Source organism: Choloepus didactylus, chromosome 1, assembly GCF_015220235.1.
Source record: "Choloepus didactylus isolate mChoDid1 chromosome 1, mChoDid1.pri, whole genome shotgun sequence".
Classification (NCBI taxonomy): Eukaryota; Metazoa; Chordata; class Mammalia; order Pilosa; family Megalonychidae; genus Choloepus; species Choloepus didactylus.
Window position 1 is genome coordinate 79,353,187 of NC_051307.1, and position 19,476 is coordinate 79,372,662.

Genomic DNA, 19,476 nt, shown 5'->3' on the forward strand with positions numbered 1-19,476 from the left:
CAGTTTATATGAGAAGCTAGATAAAAGCCTATCCAAAAGCCATTGCAATGTTTAGAAGCCAGGAAAGTTGAGAATCCTCCCAGAAAAGAACCTGCTGAGAACAAACCTTGACACTGTGGACCTGGGGTTGCAGACTGTTTAACATAAGAAATTTCATTATTAGTAAATATACTTTGGGGGAGAGAAGACTGTAGGATTTCAAATCAATACTTCATTTTCTTAATGTATTTTAAAGATATTTCTGATTTTTTGCTATTGTACTGTTAAACACATATGTGAATCCTTATCCACGTCAGATGGGTTCTCAGCTGCACAATTTATGGATGTATGATCATACTTATCAAATTCCTGTATGCTTGGCCCTATTCAGTGGCCACATCAATATAATATGTCTGTCTGACAAATTATTTTTATTTGTGGGAGGGAAGCACTTTTATATTTTCCTTATAAAACAGATATTGCATGTGGTGGAGTAGAGTGCAAAATTTGTTTGGGTTTAAGAATATACCCAAGAACATACAAAGAAATTTTCCTGCTTACAGTAGACTGCTGAAAATAACATACTATTCGCTGCCCAGATTCCTGGGGAGAGGTGAGGAAAGAATTATCGATTCACTCCAGTGTTTATTTTTCTGCATTTGGGGTACTTTGTTGAAAAAGTTTGAGAAGCACAATAGGAACCTGTGTATCAGAATTGTGGAAATTGCATATTGTGATGCTTCAGAGGGCCTGTTACCTTTTACCAATCTGTGGAAATTTATTGTAGTTTTCAACTGTTAAGAGGCTGGAGCCTGAAACTTCTGCATCTAGGGAAACGTTTTCCACTTCTGTCAGAAAAAATAGTACTTCAGAAATTAAATGGATTTCAATGAATTGGTACTCCCTTTTCCAGTAACTACTGTTGATGATTTCCATCTAAGGTTTATGTTGAAACATGTGGAGCAAGTTCTTGATAGAAAATAAGGCTTTGGTTATAGGGTGATCTAATCTGTATGTCATAGTTGTTTGACTTAGCCTGGAAATTGCCCTATTCTCTATATAGCCTGCTTTCTAAACCCACTTTTGTATTCTGGGTTCCCCTGTCCCCTTTTACAAAACAGTTAGTTACCTAGTAGCTGAGATAGAAAACAGGCCAAAAATCGTTGTGATTCAGTTGTGAGTCTTCACTTAAGGTTATCCAAGATACTGGTTATTCAGTTTATGCATTATTTGAGTATCACAATTTGGGTTCTCTGAAAGCAGATGTTGAGAAAGAGTTTGGTTTAGAAGATGGTTAGTAGGGATCAACAGCTGTGGAAGGAGGTGGGGGGGGTGGGGGTGAAGTCAGGGGCAGAAGCAGAGTTGTGCAGGTGTAAACCTGACAAAGTCTCAGTCAGTCCAGGGTGGGGAGATCTTAAGTGAGTATTGCTTGTGAGAATATCCCACATGGGACTGAAATGGCTGGACTTGTACACCCCTCTTTGCTAAGTCACCAGATATAGACTGCCCTAGGATGGGTGTGAATGTGGGCAAGGCAGCTCCCTGCATCCGAGGCAGACCCTGAAGGGAGCTGGCAGCTGGTGACTGGCCACTGACCACACTCCCCATCATCCAACATTCTTTTCATGAAGGGGAATCTGGGTGCATCTCCTTGTCTGCCACAAGGATTTCGGGTCATTTTCCTTTGGCATCTTACCCTTTTGACTATTTCTTTCTTTAATGTTTCCTATAGAAAGACTGAAGGATTATGCAGAAGACATAACAAATTTGCTAACTTGCCTAGCTTAAAAAAATTGTTTTGACAAAAAGATTTGGTAGAGAAAGAGACTTCACAGAATTACAGATTTGAGGAATGAGGGATCCTAAGATCATCTGGTACAACTGTTATCTTGAAGCAGAAAATATCATATTATCCTCTATATCTAATAAGATTATTTAGATGCAAACAATAGAAATCACACTACTTAATTTAGAAAGCAATATAGTGTTTGAAGAGCATAGGCTTTTGAGTCAGTCTGCCTAAGTTCAAATCTCACCTTACTAACTTTGTGATCTTGGGCAGAGTTACTTAAACTCTCCATACCTCCATTTCCCCATTTTAAAATTAGAGATGGTATTAGCATGTACTTCATAGGATTCATTCATTCAAGACTAGTCACTGAAAGCTTATCATGTGCCAGACACTAATTTGTTTGCCCTCATGAAGCTTACATTCTAGGGAACGATATAGGCAATAAATAAGTATATCAAAAATTATATTCTTTATTTTATGGGAGAGCTTTTTGGAATGGGGACATAGGAGCAGAGAATGAAAGATATGAAGAAGTGACCATTGAAAGATCTGAGGAAAGAACATTCCAGGCAGGAGAACAGAAAGTATAAAGGCCCATGTTGCTGGAGCCAATATAAAAATTTAAACCGATAAAGCATAAAAAATGGACAATAAATGTTTTGAATGCCTGTACTGTACCCTCTAAAAACTGGTATTTTTATAATTTTCTTATTTTATTCTGAAAGATGAGGTAAGAGGAGGTTTTGGAATGTATTTACAACCACTTCTCTCCTATAACACAATGGAGTACAGAAGCTAAATTATTCAAAATCATATTTTTCTCCTACTAATATTGGCTTTTAAAAAGCAGGGCATTATTCACAATTGCCAAAATTTGGAAACAACACAAGTATCCATCACCCGATGAACAGGTAAACAAAATATGGTATATACATCCAGTGGAATATTATTCAGTGTTATTTTGCCATTAAAAAAGGAATGGAAGTTCTGATACATGCAACAAAATGGATGAACTTTGAAGATGTCATGTGGAGTGAAATGAGTCAGACCCCAAAAGGAAAAATATTGTATGATCTCAATGATTTGAAAGAATTAGTATAAGCAACTCATAGAGACAGAATCTAGAATATAGGTTACCAGGGCCGATGTGGGGTAGAGAATAGGGAATTAAGGCTTAAAATGTTCAGAGTTTCTATTTGGGACAATGGAAAAGTTTTAGTAATGGATGGTGGTGGTAGTGGTAGTACAACACTGTGAATGTAATTCACAAGCAGTGAATTATATATTTGAATGTGGTTAAAAGGAAATTTTAGGTTGCATGTATGTTGCTAGAATAAAGATAATTTAAAAACATCCATGGAACTGCATGACACAAACAGTGAACCCTAAGTTAAACCATGGGCTATAGTTAATAGTACAGTTATACATATTGATTTCATCAATTGTGAGAAATGTACCACACCAATGCAAGGTGTCAATAATAGGGTGGTATATGGGAGCCCTGTATTTTATGCATGATTGTCTGTAAACCCACAACTTCTCTAATTTAAAAAAAAAATAAAAAAGATAGTCTTTAGTACAACACTGACAGCCCCACTAAGCCCATCTCCTTGAAGTTTCTTTGCTTCATTGTTTACAGTTTGGTTTTGCTGCTGATACTCTTTTTTTTTTTTTTCTTGTTTGTCATATCAATCGTTAGCATACAAGAACTTTAAGAAAAGTCAAACGGCAATTTATTTTCCTAATGAAAGAGCTTTTCTCTATGAAAAAGTGTCTTGCTTTGCTATATAATGATATTAATCAGATAAATGCACATTTAAGGATCTGGTAAAAATCATCTCTAGGTAAATTTGTAGAATTATCACTTAGGTTCATGCTTCTCTTACCGTTTTGGTATCAGTGTTTCTAAGGCTTGCTGTTTTGGGCATAAACTTAACATTAAATGCCCACAAATTAAAAAGTTTAAAACTCTATAATGGTCAAAATTCCCATGGTTGGCTAGGATTCTTCAGCTGAGAGTTAAACCCACAAGGTGGCTGAAACATGAACAAACTCATTCTACTAATCATTGCTCACACATTACATATTTGGAGGCTTTCATTGTTCAATTATAAAAGGAAAGTCTGGTAAATACTTACATTTAAAACCAGAACAGACACCATTTTCGTGTCTCCAGACCACTTTGAAGAGTTTCACGAAACCCAGGAGATATGAATCCCTTGTGGGGAAGCCTGACTTTATACCCTAATTCCTCATTCATCTTTCAAGTCTCAGCTTACCCTCTTCTTAAGTCGCTCCTCTCCTGCCCAAATCTAGGTTAGGGGTCTCTGCTTTACACTCTTCTAAATCACCTTCTACTACTCCAGTGAGAGCACGTATATCACCCTATTTTAACTGTGCGTTTGTCTTTTTTATCACACCAGACTGGAAGCTTTTTCGGGGAGAGATTGTGACTTTCTCAATTATATTTTTAACCCATCATACAGCACCTGGTACAGTGCTTTAAAAAAATCTTCTTAGTTTTAGAAAATAGTTATGGTAAAGTAAACATAATAGCTAGGAAAAAAACCTAGCCAGTGACTAGATTTGGTTCAAGTGACAAGAAGATAAGAATACTTTAGCAATTTCTAAGAAATTAGTCTTAGCTTGCATTAACAGTAAAATTAGTAGTCATCAGTGACATTACTTTTCTTCTAGGCATAGTGTTAGCTACTTCACAACAGCCTCATTGATTTGAACAGATGAAACTAAGGCTTGAAAGTGTTAAAGAATTTTATTTGCCCAAGGACATAACTCATAAATTCAAACACAGTCTGTGACTCAAAGCCTCAGTCTCTGTCTCTAAATAAAAAGAAGCATCCAGAACAGGTGAAATAATACCCTTTAGAATTTAATCATCTAGAATATTATTTTTTTTTTATTTTGTTTGCTGTGTTTTAAAAGAAACATTGATATTGCAAAATATTTCCAGAGGAGGGTAGCCTCGGGGGTGAAGAATTCACTTGGAGTGAAGGAGAAAAGGATAAGCTTTTTCTCCTTTGAGAAACAATTTGTTTGGATAGGGAACATACTTAAAACTGTGGATACAGTGGTTGGAAGAAACAGGGTCAGAGGGTAAAAGTAGATTTGGATTCTATATGAACACGCTGTAAGAGAAGATTTCTGAAAAAGAATGGTTTTTGTTTTTTTTCCCCCCAAATTGAGGCCCTGTTTAAATAGTAGTATTACTAATAAAATTTTTTGCAAGCACTGTACATTTCACAAGGAATGGTTTAATAAATTTGTAATTTAATCACAACAACCCTGTACAGTAGGTGGTAGCATTATTCCTATTTTTTCAAATGAAAATATTAAGAGATTCTGATTTGTCCACGATTTCCTTCAGCATGTCATTTGAATGTGAGTCCAAGTCTTTTGACTTGTGATCTCATGCTATTTCCACTTTAATAGTCAGATGACCATGTATCATGAATGCTATGGAGGAACTATTCATGCTTGGGAAGGAAGTTAGACTGTATGATTGTCTAGTTCTCTTCTGTCATTGAAAACCTTTGATTTTCTGAAGATTGAAACTGGACCTCAATGCTTGTTCATCTCTTCTTTCAAGACTTTGCCCAACTCATTTTCCAGCTAATATATCTTTAAACTTTGTTTCCTTTTTTGCCTGCTATTATCTAAGTAGATTATAGAAAAGTTTGTTGTTTCCTTCTATTCCAGTCTCATGCAGTCCCAGACCTGTTCTTACTCGGTGGCCCCTGTTGCTTCTTCAGGAATCTGAACGTTGCAGTAAAACCAATTTCCCTTTATTATTAGCCTTTTCTTTACCTTTCCCTCAACTGCCTTTCTTCCAATTGGATTTTCTTCCTGAGGACCCCAAAATCCTTGTGTCCCCTATTGCGACACTGATTTCTGCAGTGTCTAGTTTATTTTTTCCTTTTTAATAATTCCAATTCAATTATTTTCAGTTACTTATACCAGATGACACCTTGATGGCACAATTTTCCCCCTCTCCCACCTTCATCTTTATCAGCAAACTACAAACCTGATGATAGTCTTGACCTCATCACTGATACTATCTCTATGTTCTTGATACTTTTCTTGCTCCTCTTATCACATTCTCTTCATTTGTAAGTCTTCCATATCTCCGTATGTTTTTAATCTTTTCCACTCTTGACAGTTTTAAAGTCACTTTTAGCTCTGTCCACCATCCCCCTTCTGATAGCATTAAATGTATCAATACAGAACTCCATTCTTAATTACTTCAGTGTTACATCACCCCCCTCCCCAATTCATTGATATCTTGACTAGTGAATTTACAAATCATGTTCCATAGAGTAGGATGGTTCCATAGAGATCCTTCAATGGCCCTAAAAAGACTGGAGAACTCCGCTCAAACCTACCCAAATTAATCTCCAAAATTCAGTGCTTGGTTTTCTTCTCTTTCTGGGTTCTTTCTATTTGGACTCAGCTGTTAGCTCTATAACTTCATGAACAACCCCCCAAACTTATATTCCAGCTACCGATGCCCTATACTTCATCCAAATTACAAATTAGCCTAGACTTGTCCTCCTCCCACGACAGAATCAGGTTCTCCTCTCCTCCCAAAGTGTTGTTTGCATTCAGTTTAGCACTTAAGTCATTCTGCCTTATAATGTCGTTTTTTACAGGTAGTTAAAGCTCTGTTTTATTCACAGCCCTTATTCACAGGGCCTTCCTCTTTGTAGGAGCTCAATAAATATTTAATGAATCAAATTCCATTTACACTCAAATGGTAACTATTTCCAGTTTTTCAACTTCTCAACCTGCCTGCATTTTTCTCCCCCTTTATTCTGTTAAAGTAATTGCCCTAAAATACCATTCTTCTCATGACAGTTCTCCCCCAATATTCAGTGATTCCCTTTTGTCTACTACTTATAGCTTGGCATTCAGTTTAAGACCCACAAATTAGTCTATCTGCCTTTGCATCCTTACTTCTTACTGCTGCCCCTAATATAAACTTTTTTATTCCAGTCAGACCAGTCTGTTCACTGTTCTTGAAAACTGCATCTCCATTCTTTTGTTCTTGTTATTTCCCCCACCTGGAATGCTTGTGCTCTTTCTTTTCATAGTTTATGCAAATTTTACCTGGCCTTCAAGATGTCTTCCCTAAACATTCTAATCTTTGAACTTGTGGTAAATAAGTGTATCTTATTTGGTACTTCAATCTTATTGATCTAGAACTCTTTCTTAATGGTTGTTTTAGGACATTATTTAAACTTTCATATGTACATGTATTTCATCTCCCTAATTAAATCCATACTTAAGTTGCACCAGCAGTTAAAAATGCGTATTTCATTTTGGGACCTGCTACCAATTTTCTGTTTGGACTTGGAGAGTTCATTCTTTGGGTTTTTCAGATTGCACATCTAATAAAAGAGTTTCTTAAACTGTTTTGTGATTCATTATGAGATGTTAAAGGATGTTGCACTAAGAAAAGAAAAAAAAGGAGAAAAGTTCCTTTGAAAGCTCTACAATCACATAGTTAAACCAAGCTAAACAGCTTGCTTGAATGCATGACTTTTTGGAGCCTTTGGTGTGTTACTATTGCAAATTTTTAATAGAAAATTCTAGTTCAGAATAATTCCCAAATTTATTTGACCCTGTTCCCCAAACCCAGTTTTATTTAATGCCTTGCAGTTATTTGTGAAATATTCACCTTGGTGAATTTCTTAGATCTCCTCAAACTATAAGAATTGAGAATTTTTCAGGGAGAAGATTAGACAGTGTTATAGGCATTGGGGATAAGTGGGAACAGAAATACAATCCTGCCTTCTTGAACTTATTATTCTAATAAGTGGTTATGGATAACAAATATATCTCTAAAAGTGAAAAATGTATAGTTGTTAGATGGTGAAAAGTGTTTTGGTGACAAATAAAGCAGGGGAATGGGGTAGGTATATGGGTTACGTTGCAATTATAAATGGGCAGAAAAGCCTCAATGAGAAAGTGACATATGAGAAAAGATGGGAGGAGGTATGGGAATAGATACCTGGTAAAAGAGCATTCCAGACATAGGAAACAGCAGCTACAAAGGCCCTGAGGCAGAATGTACCTGTATTTTGAGAAGTAGCAAAAGTCCAACGTGTAGAAGCAGAATGATTAAGGGTGAGAATAGTTGGAGAGGAGTTCAGAAAGATAATGGGGGGCCAGATGTTGCAGGGCTAGACAAGTCAGATGAAAGACTTCACATAGTTTGCTAGCAGTCCTTGGTATTCCATCTAGAATACATTTCATGGTGACATATAATTCTGAATTTTAATAACTGTAGAGCATCCAGGAAAGAAGTATTTTAAACCAAGTACTAGGAATATTACATTATATTTTACTTTGGAGAAAATGACTCAAGAATATACCAAGACATGTTTTGGGTTTTGTAGTTATAACTTAAGTTTACTTATTTTTTTAAATTTTTTCATAGGTAGATCCAAATGATGGATTTCTCTAAGCTACCCAAAATACTTGATGAAGACAAAGAGAGCACATTTGGTTATGTGCATGGGGTCTCAGGACCTGGTAAGTAATAGTAATCTTGATAGTAAGGATTCCAAAGTTCAGCTGATGACCTGGATGTCTTTTCAACATGTTGGAGTTAGAAATACACAAGTTTCTATTCACCGATATAAATTCCACACTTCCACTGCAAAATGTGTTTCACAGTTTCCCTGAGTAACACCTGCCCATTGTTTATAACCGTAGTGTCACGAAATTCACTTTTTCTAATGTTTTTTTATAAACCTCATGCTATAGTCTTTTCCTTGTTTTCAACACAGTGAAAGTTGTGACCTTAGTTTGTGTTAATACAAATGAAGATTGTCAGTGACTACGCCTCTTATTTCATTTTCTAAATAATTTTAGTCTCTAACCATGCCTCAGCAGTCACATTCTGCATCTTTGGTCTTAAGCAGGGGTTGGCAAACTTCTATTATTAAAAACCAAATGGTAAATATTTTGGTCTTTGCAGGACAGATGGTTTCTGTTGCAGCTACTCCATTCTGCAGTTATAGCCTGAAAGGTTGTGATAGCAGCCATAGGCAATATGTAACTTATTGAGTAAGGCTGTGTTCCAATAAAACTTTATTTACAAAAATAGTTGCTGGCTGAATTTGGCCTGTGGGTCATAGTTTGCTTACCCCTGGTCTTTAAGCTCTTCTACTCTTCTCAGTTTGCTTTATCTTCATCCAAGAGTACACCCCAGAAGTACAAAATGTGCTGTTTCAAGGCAGACTTAGCTGAAAGTGGCTCTGTGAAAATATTTTATTGTGAGATATATAGCAATGCTGCAAAATCTGAGAAAGATGGCTCCGGTAGCTTGGTCAAAGAAAATTTTTTGAGGTTATGATCTAAACTACCATCAATTTTATATTTAATTTTACTGCTGTGATTAACTCAGACCTGGAAAAATGACTAGATTCTGGAGAGGATAATAAAACCAAATATTTTTTTGGCAGATGTTAATATTAATGAGGATGCTGCTGTAGCTCACCAGGATAAGAAAACTAAAACTTTCTAGGTTCTCTTTCTCTTTGCTTGATTATACATGTGTCAGTGACACATTGATAAATTTAGTCATCAAGTTTCTTTTTATTGGAATACTTTTGAAATTCTAAAAGTACGTGATATTGGATAAGGAAGTCATATAAATAGTTTAAGTTCAATTTAAAAGCAAAAAACCAAAAAGCCTTTAAACTAAAACGCTACTAAAAACATGTTAACTCCAAAGTGAGGCCAGATGAATAGTTTGTTTTATAATTTGTAGTTAGTATTTGATTTAAATGGAAAACTGCCCAAAGTAATTTTTAAAATTAGTTTTCTAATTAAACATTTTTCCTGCCATCTTATTTACATTACTGATTTACAAATGCCTTTTAAAAATCTATAGATGTTAGGAAACAATATCTAAACTTATATTATATGGCAAGTAATTGGGACATAAATTGAAAATTTTTACTGTTCTAAATTTAGCAAACCAGTACAGATTGAAGTTTTAAGTATGTATCTCTTAAAGGAGACTATGAAATTAGATTAAGGCTAATTGAATAGTGATACACATTAAAGCAACCATTAATAAAATACATTCTTTTTAGGAAACTCTAAGGCATATTTACATATATATCTTTTCCCCTTAATATATTTGCCTTAATTTTCCATTTATCCAGACAAAGAGATTATCTGTATTAATATTAATAATAAAGCAGTCTAAATAATTTGTCCAGGGAGGGCCTTTTTGCCCTCTAAATCTCAGACTTCCAGATGGAAAGTAGTAAGACTTAGGAAATGAGAGGTAGTATTTGTAATAGTAGGAACCACTGCTTTTTTTTTTTTTTTTTTTTTTTTTTAATCATTTATCCCCCAGAAACTTCTACCACTAGGAACTTGACATTCTAGTTAAACTCACTGGCAGAAAATAAGAAAGTTATATATTTCATTGTTTTCCATCTCATTTGCCATGGCTACATGGCTGTAAATCACATGAATAATATCTGAGAAGACCAGAAAAAGAAATCAGAGAAATGATTTTCCCCTTAATGATCTTATGGGTCTTTAGCACAGACATACAAGAACTTTTAGGGAATAGGTAAAGGAACACTATCAAAAGAGTTTAAGTAGAAATATTCTTCTGAAACTTGTAGTAAACTGCTCCTAGAACCTATATATAGTTCTTTAGTACTTAATAAGATAATAGAGAAGTAGTATTCCTTTTGGTTTATGAAATATGATTTACAAAATAGTTATATCTGGTATTTCAGTGCATCTTAATTATTCTTATATAGTAGGTTCATTGTAAATAATTATGGAATGAATATTCATGGTTCTAACACAAGTTAAATATTAGTATGATATAGTTTCTACTTGTGTATTAGCTATCGTAGTTCTAATCAAGTTTATCAGAAGGCTAAATACTAAAAATGGATCTAGTCCTACACATATCTGAAAATTTGACAACTTTTCCTTCCTGCCATAGAAGTAATTTTGCCCACTAGACAATATGGTCCAAATAGTAAGTTCAAATTCTGTTTCAATATTTATAAGATAGGGGATGTTAATCTGGAGTTCATCAAGGGGTGGTGACCAATTATAAACATCCTTATGGTCTATGTAAAAAATCTTGTGGAAGCATTCATGTGTTTTTGTAGGCAGAGCTATCATTTGTTTATCAAAAGTGTCCATGTCCCAGCAGAATTTTAAGAACCATTGGTATAAAGATGTTGCTTTGCTTTGCTTTCTTTACTTCCTTTACTTTAATTATCAGCAAACTGGTAATTGTGTGGCTAGTTACTATTTTGTCACTAGCTCAAGCTCATGTTACAATTTTAGTGTTTTTATTGTTCCAAAAACCACTACTCTTTGTATTATAGCAATGTGGTTTGAATAGGATGTGCCAAAGACTAATCTTGAGCCTAAGAAATATCTGGTATTTCCTATACTAAAATGAATCTTTATGCAAAGCTGTATGTATGTTCCATAGTGGGTGTTTTATTTTCTTATGAATATATGAGAGAGGTGTGTTATTGGATTAATTGGATGTTTAATTATTTGTTATTATTCATAGAGCACTAGAGTCTTAGGTCATTAAAAATCTCTTGTTCTTGTCAGTGGTTACGGCCTGTAACATGGCAGGTGCAGCCATGTATGAACTGGTGAGAGTGGGCCACAGCGAGTTGGTTGGAGAGATTATTCGACTGGAGGGTGACATGGCTACTATCCAGGTGTATGAAGAAACTTGTATCCTTTTTGGTTCGATTTTGTGCCACTTTCTACATGTCAAAATTTAGGGATTTAAGCCAAAGGTAGAAGCAGCAACAACCAAGGATATCAGGAGCATGAAATAGGGATGTCATAAAGGAACCTTCTGATTTATACTGGAGTATATTGAAGAAAGGGAGAAAGGTGCTAGAAGTTAGTATTCTTCTTTTAAGAAATTAGTATTATCTTTTCACCTTTCATTGCTCTTAATGTTTCAGTAGTCCACAAACTTTGGTTGGAATTTTTCTTTAGAGGGAGATATATTATAGAAGAAAACATAAACAGAGTAACAACATTGATTCATATGTAGATTGCACTACATTCTTGTCGATGATGTCATATCTTTATGAAGCTGAATTTTTGGTGGTTCTTAAGCTGAAAAGCAGATCTCAAAAATCAATGTAGAACAATGTGATTCTGAGATACGAAAAATTGTAATGTTCCCAACAGGCAAATATATCGTATTCCTAAGAGTTTAACTATTTAAGAATGAAATTAAAATATTTTTCATTCAATCTGTGTATATTCTTTCAAATATCGACTCAGTTGTTGAGACATAAATGCTTATTAAGTTACTTGAACCTAACTATTTAATTAATGGGATTGTTAGCTATATCTTTGGGCCTAAGGCACTGTGAAAAAATTACTAAAATACTAAGAAGGCTGTGAACCGAGAACCTTTGGAAACCTTTGTTTTTAACTTGTGTCATTTTCTGTGGTATGTCCTTTTTGAAGTATCTTTAAATTTTCACAGTGAGTTTTCCTCAACCAGCTGTGTCTAGCTGGTGTGTCTGTTGGAGATCCTGTCCTCCGCACTGGTAAACCTCTCTCGGTTGAGCTTGGTCCTGGCATTATGGGAGCCATTTTTGATGGTATTCAGAGACCTTTGTCAGATATCAGCAGTCAGACTCAAAGCATCTACATCCCCAGAGGAGTAAATGTGTCTGCTCTGAGCAGAGATATCAAATGGGATTTTACACCTTGCAAAAACCTACGGGTATGTCTGTGTAACCAAGAATTTCTAAAGTTGGTGAGAGAATGTGAAATAACTGTTTAGTGAATTATTTTGTACTCTTAGTCCTAATAAAAATAGACTGCAGAAGCATAGTTTAAATTTTTCTCTATGTCCAGGATTATAGAACCAATACACTTTATTGATAAGGGAGAAAAATAATTTAAATTATAGCAATAAGGGGTGAGTCTACTGGACATGTATTTGAACATTAAACAGCAAATGCATTTGTTCCCTAGGTTGGTAGTCATATCACTGGTGGAGATATTTATGGAATTGTCAATGAAAATTCGCTCATCAGACATAAAATCATGTTACCACCACGAAATAGAGGAACAGTAACTTACATTGCTCCACCTGGGAACTATGATACCTCTGTAAGTATTATTTCAACTTCATCCAGCATAGTGGCCCGATTTATATTTGGTATTTGCCCAGGTTTTAGTGCTTTAATGAGTTACGTAATTGAATTTTAATGTGTAGTTTTTAAGTACTCCCATCATTTTTTTTTTTTTTAATCAAGTTACTTTTTATTGTTGTTATTGTTTTTGCTTGGGCTTGGGAGAATAAAATGCCAGTACATATTATTTCCTTTCTAGCAGACAGAGAGAGAGAGAGAGAGAGAGAGATCTAGTTTAACATTATCCTACCTTCTTAATTTGTGCTACGTTTATTTAAAGTCCCCATTCTTTAGGCATAGAGTAGACTTTGATTTTACTTGTCAATTTGTATGCACATAACCAATTGTAAAATGGATTTTGTGAATTTTTACTTTGGATGAACCATCTAGAATTTAGCTCTTTAATGTTATTTATAGTCACCTCATATCAAACACAATAGATATATAATGGTCCTTATGAGTATAAAGATCTTTCGTTAAGAAGGCCATTGTAGCAAATTTTCACCAATAAAATGTGATAGATGTATCTGCTATTAAACAAATCTGAGGGAGAAAAATGTGATAGATGATCACAATTTTGGAATTATTTCACAAGAATACATCTTTGCTTTATAACAGAAAGAGAATAAAAGAGTGGAGTTATGATTGGGCTTCTAGACAGTCAGCTAGATTTACTTACTAGCTTAGAAACTTACTGTTAGTTGGAGGAACCACTCTTGAAGTAGATAATTCAGATTCATGCATTATCAAAATTATAGATTTCTATAGGGTTATGGACTTTGGGATTGTTTGTAGCTAGTTTAAATCGTCTTGGTGTTGACAAATGTTAGAGTGCTATTCATTACTTTTTTGCTTTAAAAAATTATTTATTTTAAATATTTCAAAATATGTAGCTGTTTACAATATGTTGGGATTCTTAAAAGATATATATATATATATATATATTAGTGCAATACAAGATCATTAGAATAAACAAAGAATTGAAAGTAAATTATGAAAATTTTCACTTCTTCCCTCCACCAATCCCAGGAAAAGCTTATTGTGAATCCTTCATGACTTTTCCCTTTGCATATTCATATAAATTGTTTAACACTTTATCTATTGCTTGCAACACCCCTTTTTAAAAAACTTTTTAACATTTTTTTTAGTCATTAAAACAGTAATAAGTGCACCTAGTTAAGAAAACTAGGACTGTATATAAAGATATACAATAAAAACTAAAAATCCCCCTCCTCACATTCATGTACTACCCCTGAAGTGGAATCTTTTAATAGGAATGGTGTTGCCTTAATTTTAGAGAAGAAATGCTCACAAATTTGACTGTACTTAAAATCTTGCTATATTTTTATAGGATGTTGTGTTGGAGCTTGAATTTGAAGGCGTAAAGGAGAAATTCACCATGGTCCAAGTATGGCCTGTACGTCAAGTTCGACCTGTCACTGAGAAACTGCCAGCCAATCATCCATTGTTGACTGGACAGAGAGTCCTTGATGCCCTTTTCCCGTAAGTTTGAGCTGTGTCCCATGGTTTTCCCTCATCGTTATTATAGGTGCTTATCTTTTCATTTCTTTACAGATAAAGGTTTTATATTTTATCCTATAATGAATTTTATCTAGGGAAATCAATGATTAAATATATTTATCTACTGTTTACTATGGAGTCAGACCATTGAAGAAAATTTAGTTTTTCAAAGTTGCAAAAGGAAAGATTATTTATAAAGCTATCTGAAAAAATTAAATTTCCAGAAGAAAATCTATGCCACATAATATAAACTTTCTAAAGTTCTTGAATTAGTAAATTGATACCACTATAAATTGATTTCTAACATCTCTTAATTCTTTGTTTTCACTTTTTTTATTTTCTTCATCACCTGCCTAAAACCCTTCTCCTTTCTTTTTAAATCACCATATCTTGTTTACTTTCCACAAATTCACAATAAAGCCAGGAGACAGGTACTCCCTCAACCCCTGACCACCAAACCCATATACATCTCACTCTTAACACCACCTTTTACCCTTCAAACTTGCTTCTGAAATTGTTCTTACTATAGCTCTCTCACCAAGAGCTCCAATCCTTTGACTCTTCTATCTTGTCATCAGTTGATGCCTCCTGTTTCTACATCCTTCTCTATCCAGCTTCTAAGAACGTTTGACAGTATGCTTATCTTTCTTGTTCTTTTGTCTTCTGTCATAGCCTTCTGGAAAAATCCCAGTTGTGAATCAGTCCAGCTATCACCTTTTCCCAAGGCTATACTGGGCTGCTGAAAAATCAAGTAATCAGTGCAAATTGGTATCTGACTCACTCGGTATAGCAATTCTTCTGCATTTCCCTAATTATTATTCTCTACTGTTCTCCATAGCAGCTATTTCAAACCTTCTCCACTCACCTCAGATCTTCAGAAGCAAATGCTTGCTTCTCCCTCATTCTCAACATGATTATGCTAGATCCTTCACAGGGAAATTAGAGCCCATAAGATTTGAAATTCCTTCAGCTTTCCTGTCACCAGACTTACTTTAGATGCATTTGCATTCCTTCCTTCCTTTCCTCTCTGTGGTTTATCCCACTTCCAGTCTCCTCAAGGTCCCTTCCTGATCAGTTATCTCCCTTCTGTCTCTCCCATCTAAAGAAGAAAATCTACCCTCTGCTTTTCTTCCCTTTCTACCTACCACTATTTCTCTCCTCATCTTCATAACTAAATCTTTTAAAAGAATAAAATTAGTTGTCTCCACTAATTCACTGTTCTCCTGTCCTTGGTTTCACACTTCCTCGAAACTGTTCTCACTAACATCATCAGTCAATTCCATACTGATAAATTCAATAAATATTTTTTAGGATTTTCTTAGTCCCTACAGCTTTGGATATTGTTTTCAACTTCTTCCTTCTTGAATCACCCTCTTTCTTTGTTCTTTCTCTTAGCTTTGTGTCCACAAGTTTTAAGTCTCCTTTGCAGGTCAACTTCCCTTAAATTTTGGTATTTTTTAGGTTTCTCTCTCTTCTAGGGCCTCTTCTCTCCTCATTCTCTATCTTACCCTCTCTGTGGATGACCTCCTCTGCTCTTAGGGCTTAAATATCCGGCTGCTTTTGATGACTCCTGAGATCCATAAGCACATATCTACCTCTTAGTATACCTCAGCTTTTTAAATGTCCTACAGGTGATGCAAAGTCAGTATTCCAAAACTGAGATCATCTTGGTCACCACTTCTTGAAATCTCCTCATCTTTCTTTACAGATTACACTTTACAGATGCCACTATCATCTGTTGAGTGGATGCCTAATCTAGGATCCATGACTTCTCTCAAGGATCTTTCTTACTCTTCTATGTCTAATTATTCAACAAGTGCTTTTATTCTGTTCCGTAAATATTTTTCAGCAACGTCTTTCATCCCTACTCCATGACCCTAATGAAGGCTCTCACCCTACTTTCTGTAATAACCATATTTAATCAGACTTCCTGCCTTCAGTTTTGATGTCATTCTAAGTGGCTGTCCGCACCATAGAGTAAGCCATCTAAAACACAATTTTGATCCTATATTGTTTTGCCTGAAACTCTTAAGTGCTCTTCATTGCTCTTAGAACAGTTACATATTCCTTAACTCCTTACAAAGCCATCCATGAGCTCGCCTTTGCTTATCTTTCCAGTATTGTCCCAACTACTTGACTGCCAGCTGCTTCCTTATACTCCAGCTTTCAGGCATGCTGAAGGACATTTAATTCCTCAAGTAATACCCTTCCTTGCCTCTGGACCCTTGGGATGCTGTTCCCTCTGCTTGGAATGTTATTTCCCTGCTTTTGCCCTTTATCTGGCTAATTTCTATTCTTTCACATCTTAAATTATTTAAGGAACATTTTCTAATCCTGTTCCAGTCTAGTGTCAGACTTTGCATCCCCTCCTGTGTTCTCCCACAGCACCCTGGATATTCTGTATGATAGCATTTTTCTCACTGGATTGTTGAACTTCCAAACCGGGGCACAACTATCCCTACCGTGTGCCCCCCATCCCATATTACAAGTGATTTGTCAGAGGTCTACAGAGCCATAGGCTGAATGTGATATATCTTACAGTTTACCAAACTCACTCTGAGATTTAGAAGAGAACATTTTTAAATGCATATTGGTTTTATATTGATGAAAACTCTTTTATTATTATTAAGGGTGCAATGTTTCTGTGGATTTTTATGATTAAACACGATATTACAAAGAAATTTCCCTTAGCATTGCATCCCATTTCTCCCACCCAGATCTTTCCTCCCTCCCTCTCCCCATCCCATACACATGCAGTGACATTCACTTTTCTCTGTCCTTAGGGTTGTGTCGCTCTCCATTGCCACTTTTTAGGGAAAGTTTGAAGGTGACTGCTAGTTTGTACTGTAGTCACCAGCATCCTCCCCAGCTTCCCCCACTGGAATGTTGGCTCTGCAAGTACAAAGAATATGGTTATCTTATGTAGTGTCGTGTCTCCAACATATCCTAGCATAGTTTTTAGTACCTAGTAAGTACCCAGTAAATAGTTATTGAATGGATAAAAGGAGACTACTTAATGCCTTAGAAAAGCTTTTTAAATTAACCTTTATAGCAAGATAGAAATTTTTGAGGACTTCTACTTAGTCATTGCCTTGGGAGACAACTTTCAAAAGTTCAAAAGTTGTTTATATTTTTATTTTAGCTTTAATTACCTGCTTTGCCTTCTCATGAAGTAGTTTATAGAAGTGTTCAAAATATCATTAGTGAAATCTGTTTTACTTATTATTTGGTCTTCTTTCATATCCTTCTTCCCCAGGTACTTGATGGAATACTTTTACTTTTTAGTTATTAAATATAACAGAGATAATTAATGATAATAAAAAACATATACTATTTATAGGTACAAATTAGAAGAGCAATTATATCTATATCAGTATATCTATCTTTGTATGTGTGCCTGTGTGTGTGTATACATAGTCACAAGTAAAAATATTTCAAAGTGCTCTCTTTCTTTAACTTTTATTTCTGTGTCACTTATCTAACGTATTTACTAGCAATTAGAGTAAACCAGGCTATGTTGTGTCTGTTTAGATGTGTACAGGGAGGAACTACTGCTATCCCTGGGGCTTTTGGCTGTGGAAAGACAGTGATATCACAGTCTCTATCCAAGTATTCCAACAGTGATGTCATCATCTATGTGGGATGTGGTGAAAGAGGAAATGAGATGTCTGAAGTTCTCCGGGATTTCCCAGAGGTTGGTATAGATAAGGTTTCAAATAATATTCTGGAGAAAATACCACTAATTAACTTTCATTGGCAATTACTAAAGCTTTGTGCTGTAGTCTAAAGCAATGTTTTCAGCTATAAATCATCTTTTAAGGAATTTTCTACTTATATTTGTGATTAAATTGTATGTTCAAGGAAAGGAATTCAAATTGTTGAAGTCAAACAATAGAAAGTTTCTTTTTCTGGTCTGGTGGTTTTCAGTTATTGGGAGAAAGATAAAACATTTGTAGATGTGAGCTTTACATAGACTTTTTATGATTTAGTAGGTTACTATAGTAATATTTCTTTTTCCATTCAATAATAGATTTCATAGCACTGTGGGGCAAAGAGAAGAGGTTGGATTGATTTGGAATATTTCTTTGGGAAAACTGATTATAAGAAATTGAAGATGAACAAGTTATAAGAAGGACAGAAATGTTACATTTAGAGATAGAGGATCACTGAATATAATGTTTGCTTCTAGCTCACGATGGAAGTTGATGGTAAGGTAGAGTCGATTATGAAGAGAACAGCTTTGGTAGCCAATACCTCCAACATGCCTGTTGCTGCTAGAGAAGCCTCTATTTATACTGGTGAGTATAAATTGGAATAAAAGCAGTTATCATCTGTTCTTAAGTTTAAAGCTAACACTCAGCTGATTAGCTTGTTTTTAAGAATAGATATGTGATATAAAGGCAAAAGCTACAATTGAAATTAATTTCAGACTTAGTTAAAGAATGGTGGTAAAAGTTTTTCCCTGCTATTTAAAAGGTGTATTATATTACGTACGGTAGGCTAGGCGAGGGCGACAAATAAACCCAGACATATACTTGCTCAACATAATAGATGTGAATTTCTTGCTCATTTAACAATCTGGGGCTGTTTCAGATGGTCAGCAGGCTCTTTTTACTCTCATTCTGGGCTGGGACCCAGGCTGACCAGAGCTCTGCCATTTTTAACATGTGGCCTCCAGGGTTCCTGGTAGTTCTCTCCATCCTAGTAGGTCAGAAGGGAGATAGAGTATGGAGGGGTGTGTGGCTCTGCCTGATGATGGAACACATTACTTTGACTCACTTTCCATTAGCTAGAGGTCAGTTATGTGGCTATATTTAAATACAAAAATGCAAAGAAGACTAGGCAACAGTTTACCTGTGTGCCCAGAAGAAGAGAGAGAACAGAATTTAGTGAATATCTAACAGTCTGCCTCATGTGCTTGTCACTTTAAAGTTTTCTTAAACTTAAGGGTGAAAAGATCAGAGTGGGATTATGCACTGTGTAGGATTA

General features: G+C 35.2%; 1 protein-coding gene across 3 annotated transcripts in view; it reads left to right on the forward strand.

Moving 5' to 3' along the window:
* ATP6V1A (ATPase H+ transporting V1 subunit A) overlaps nucleotides 1-19,476 on the forward strand; it is a 64,656-nt gene that overhangs the window by 11,375 nt on the left and 33,805 nt on the right. For all 3 annotated transcript variants that reach the window (XM_037835604.1, XM_037835623.1, XM_037835615.1), the window contains exons 2-8: nucleotides 8,229-8,323; nucleotides 11,405-11,533; nucleotides 12,337-12,551; nucleotides 12,806-12,943; nucleotides 14,318-14,469; nucleotides 18,019-18,181; nucleotides 18,677-18,785. In XM_037835604.1, coding sequence (XP_037691532.1) covers nucleotides 8,239-8,323; nucleotides 11,405-11,533; nucleotides 12,337-12,551; nucleotides 12,806-12,943; nucleotides 14,318-14,469; nucleotides 18,019-18,181; nucleotides 18,677-18,785 — 991 coding nt within the window. In that variant the 5' untranslated portion in view covers nucleotides 8,229-8,238. The remainder of the gene's footprint in view (nucleotides 1-8,228; nucleotides 8,324-11,404; nucleotides 11,534-12,336; nucleotides 12,552-12,805; nucleotides 12,944-14,317; nucleotides 14,470-18,018; nucleotides 18,182-18,676; nucleotides 18,786-19,476) is intronic.